The sequence below is a fragment of the Schistosoma mansoni genome, chromosome 3 (genome assembly GCF_000237925.1).
Source record: "Schistosoma mansoni strain Puerto Rico chromosome 3, complete genome".
In the NCBI taxonomy this organism is placed as follows: Eukaryota; Metazoa; Platyhelminthes; class Trematoda; order Strigeidida; family Schistosomatidae; genus Schistosoma; species Schistosoma mansoni.
In genome coordinates, this window is record NC_031497.1 from 26,023,860 (window position 1) to 26,027,886 (window position 4,027).

Below are 4,027 nucleotides of genomic sequence, written 5' to 3' on the forward strand. Positions count from 1 at the left end.
TAAAACCTAGGTCTACGCTGGTTTTTGTCTACAACTACTTAATGTCTAGAAAGTGCAGTGTCCAGAAACTTAGACTACCAGTTGCAATGCAACTTGATCTATAGCACCCAATCAGCAATAAATACTACACGAGTACGTCACCGACACCACGTACGAAAAGTTGGTTAGATAGGTATACGTCCGTTACCATAGTTCCTCATATAAGGACCCTGATCAACCGTCTTAAATAGGAAAACACTGTCATACATAAACTGCCACGACTTCTCGTCTATCCTGCAATTATGCTGAATCGTTGTAGAGCTTCCTTTAGTACAATAATTACCTTACTACTTCTAGGCATCTTGTTTACGGTTACTCATTTGACTTTCACAAATTTACACTTAAGTCGAGAATGATGACATAACCCAAAGATTCTAACTCTACCAGTTATGTGAGGTGGCTATAAACGTATTTCTACCATATGAATCAGACAATTTTCGACCACGTTATATAATTTGTTAAAGTTGTGAAGACCTAAAAAATAAGTCCCCCGTTTATCTACGAAACGAGCTAGATCTGTATACCGGAATTAAAAACCATGAAATAAGCAGCAGTTGTCAAGATTTTCAAATCTAATATTAAATCGCTGCCTCGCTGAAATCCTCATACCTCACGGGTACCTTCCGAGCCACTAGATCTCTTGGAGGGAAAAACTTAATTTCTAGTTCCCACACTAAATGCAAAATTAGTCCAGAACGGATATCCCTAACAAAATCAGGTTTTGACTACATAAAACCTCGGTACATTGACTGGAAAGGTTCAATCTAATTCTACGAACATGCAGTAATGAAACGGTTAATCAATTTGGAGTCTACTGCATAGCGACCAAAACAGCCTCAAGCGATATCCGACCAACTAAATAAACTAGTATACTGGACACCAGCACGTATTGGGATTCAAAATAGTGAAAACAGACCGATCTAACAAGCACTTCTGAACCAGTCTCAACGACGAGGTGTTGGAGCTACACTTAGCACTGGTCTTGAAGTAGAGGTCCGTTATTTATGCCATGTTAGAAGTTAGGGCGAACTACTATTACACGAATTTTGAAAGAAGCTCGAGATATCCTGATATCCACAAGCTTAAACCATATACTGTGACAGCTGAGCATTCAGACCAGATGATAACAATCTAGACACATCTTCGACTGGTGACAAGGACTTACACCGAAGCTTTAGACTCTTGCAGTCCCGCTTAATCTAAGACGAACATTCGTTTCTTTGACGAGAATAGGACCACTTCGTTGGGTGTTCAATCATACTAACAGGTAATAATGGAAGAGAATTGAGTCAAGTCAGTTGAGTGATCAGTGAGACAGCATATTTGACTTTGGACGGAATAACAACCCACGGTGATTTATATCTTTAGATAATTCAGTAAAGGTCCCGAAAACGTGGGAACTACAAAAACGAGCAGTGTATCGTCTCCCCACATGCATGAGCCTGATCGAGTATTTAGACGTAGAGGCTTGGATCACACTTGCAACTGGCTTATTACTGAATCCCCAAATAGTCATACCATGTCACGTGAGCCAACCCATCCCAACTTAGTTTTTCTTTGAGTATTGAACACTGATGCATACGCCCAACCCTTAGGGTTACGTCATTAACAGTCCTAAGAATCCCCTCAGCTAGCAAAGCATATTCTGTTTATTAAAGCTATCGGCCACGGTGTCGCTGGAAACCTCAACAAGTCAAACTAACCTAGTCGATCTTTATTTATCTATCAAACTAACCTGAGAACTTTACCAGTAGGCATGATAGCGTCCCGGTAAGGACGACTACATCGGAACAGTAAGCCACATGAGCGGATCAATGATCTTCAAACCCAACATAGTTCAAACACGACACTGCTTTTCAACAGAATGAAATAAAGCTTATAAACAGTGTATTCGATAAAAAATGTTACAGTAGCCATCGTTTTACAAATGCAGGACGGCCCGTTAGGTTTAAAAAGAAACATCTGTAAACAATATAAAATAACACCATCTGTATACATCAATTGTACGTCAAACATTAGTTTTTAAACCATTAGGGACTAATCGTCAGACTCTGAATCTTCTGTCTTGGACTTTTTGCCGGCTTTGTATTTTTGCATCGCCTAGAAAGTGTAAAAGTTACTCAAAGCAAACCTACTTTCTCATAACGTTGTTTCTCTACCTGGGCTAAGCTCTCATATTTCGCCTTGTTTTTACAATGCTCCCATCTTTTACCTAGCTCTTTAGCAATCTCACTGACTTTCCAGTCGGGATTTTCTGACTTGACTTTAGGTCGTTCATCATTGCAAAAGAGGAAAAATGCTGACAGTGCCTTTTTAGGTGCATCTGGGTCTCGTTTCCTTTTCTTGCTGCGGCCTTCGTCGGCAGGGGGTTCATAATGTTCCATCTCACATCGATAACGCTCTTTGTCCTTATCTGCTAAGTCCTTGAACTTCTTCTTTTCTTTAGCCGATAGATTCTGAGAAATTATAATAAACTGCGAACACACAACATACCTTCCACTGTTCTGAGCACTCCTTTGAAAAAGACTTGAAATCTAGAGTGACATTGGGATGCTTCTTCTTATGGTCGGCACGCATAGATTGCAAGAATGCCGCATAAGCATTCATAGCACCTTTTGGCTTACCCTTGTCTTCAGCCATCTTTGCTGAGCTGGTTGAATTCAAAAGGCTAGTCCAGAAGGCCGGACAAACTTAAACGGCCCTAATTAGACTAAGTACGAACAAAGCAGTACATAGTGTTCAAAAGACAATGTCTAATTTCAATAGCTGAATAAATGGATTACATTTATCTAGTTAAATAGTATGCAAATAAGCTTGGAACTAAAGATACGATACGCTTTATTAACAGCTGGTTATCACCTTGATGAAGTTACTGTGAAATATTCTAGCACTCATCATTGTTGTTCGTAGCAATAGTGAAATGGAAAACCTTATTGCTCTTGCTGATGAATATTTCTCATTTAACCTATGTTAGGTTTAAATATCTCTAGTAAATTGGCCGTTTCTGTGTACCTTCCTGAGTGATCTTGAGCACTCCAAAACTGAGCTAAAGTTGGAAGTCATCTGTCAAATAAATGGTATTAAACCTGTTCAGATGGTTCAAATTGTTCATATGGTTGTGGAAGGAATAGAAGAGGCTTTCGCTTAACGGGATTCCGTGTCTAGTAGCAGTGGATCATAAATACCTCTAGGCAGGAACCTAGGTATATTAACGATAATGAGGAAAATGTTGATAAATCAAAATAATATGTTGTCCTTAACCCTTAAGAATAGACCAAGTTTACTCTTAAAGGGCTCCTCCGAAGTCGCTTGAACTAGCTCAATCGGCACCGAATTCCATTATTTAACAACTCTTACGGAGTAGAAGTTGTGTCTACAGTCTGTTCTGCTATGTTGGGTCTCCAGTTTCTGGGTGTTACCCCTTAAGTTAGTATTGTAACCAAGCTTAAGTAGATGTTTAAGGGGATGACCAGAAGTGTTAAGGATACTGTAAGCCATAAGAAGGTCACCTCTAAGACGCCTATGCTATAACGGGTAAGGGTTAGGTGATTGAAGGAGCTCTTCATAAAGTTTGAATTTGAGTCCCCGAACTGATTTCGTGGCTCGCCATTGGATACGTTCCATAGCGTCCTTATCCTTTTGAGGAGGGGGACGAAATACTATGTTTGCGTACTCTAAATGGTGACGAATAAAACCATTAAAGATTATGTGGAAGGTTTGTGGAGATGGGACCATAAAACCTATTTTGTAAATAATTTTTCATAGTTTACGCATGTATTTTCATATTCTGTACATTTAGCATTAAAGAATTGTACTTGTTGTTTAAGTGTATTACTTTGAACACTTGTAATTCGACTTCCTTCCGTTTTGAGTACAACATATCGTGACACTGTCACTGCTCCTCAATAAATACACTCTAATTCACATCTGCATCGTTCTGCTATGTCTGTTAATATGTTAAATGAAATATTAATTGCATACCATCAAC

At 39.1% G+C, this 4,027-nt stretch overlaps 1 protein-coding gene across 1 annotated transcript; it reads right to left on the bottom strand.

The window, feature by feature from the left end:
* Positions 1-1,907: 1,907 nt before the first annotated feature.
* On the bottom strand, positions 1,908-2,780 carry Smp_100090 (SWI/SNF-related chromatin binding protein). The gene is made up of 3 exons (XM_018799791.1): positions 2,533-2,780; positions 2,175-2,495; positions 1,908-2,139 (listed from the first exon to the last, which is right to left on the bottom strand). Exons 1-3 carry the CDS (start codon positions 2,677-2,679, stop codon positions 2,077-2,079), a joined length of 531 nt encoding a protein of 176 aa, XP_018651545.1. The 5' UTR covers positions 2,680-2,780; the 3' UTR covers positions 1,908-2,076.
* Positions 2,781-4,027: the final 1,247 nt, after the last annotated feature.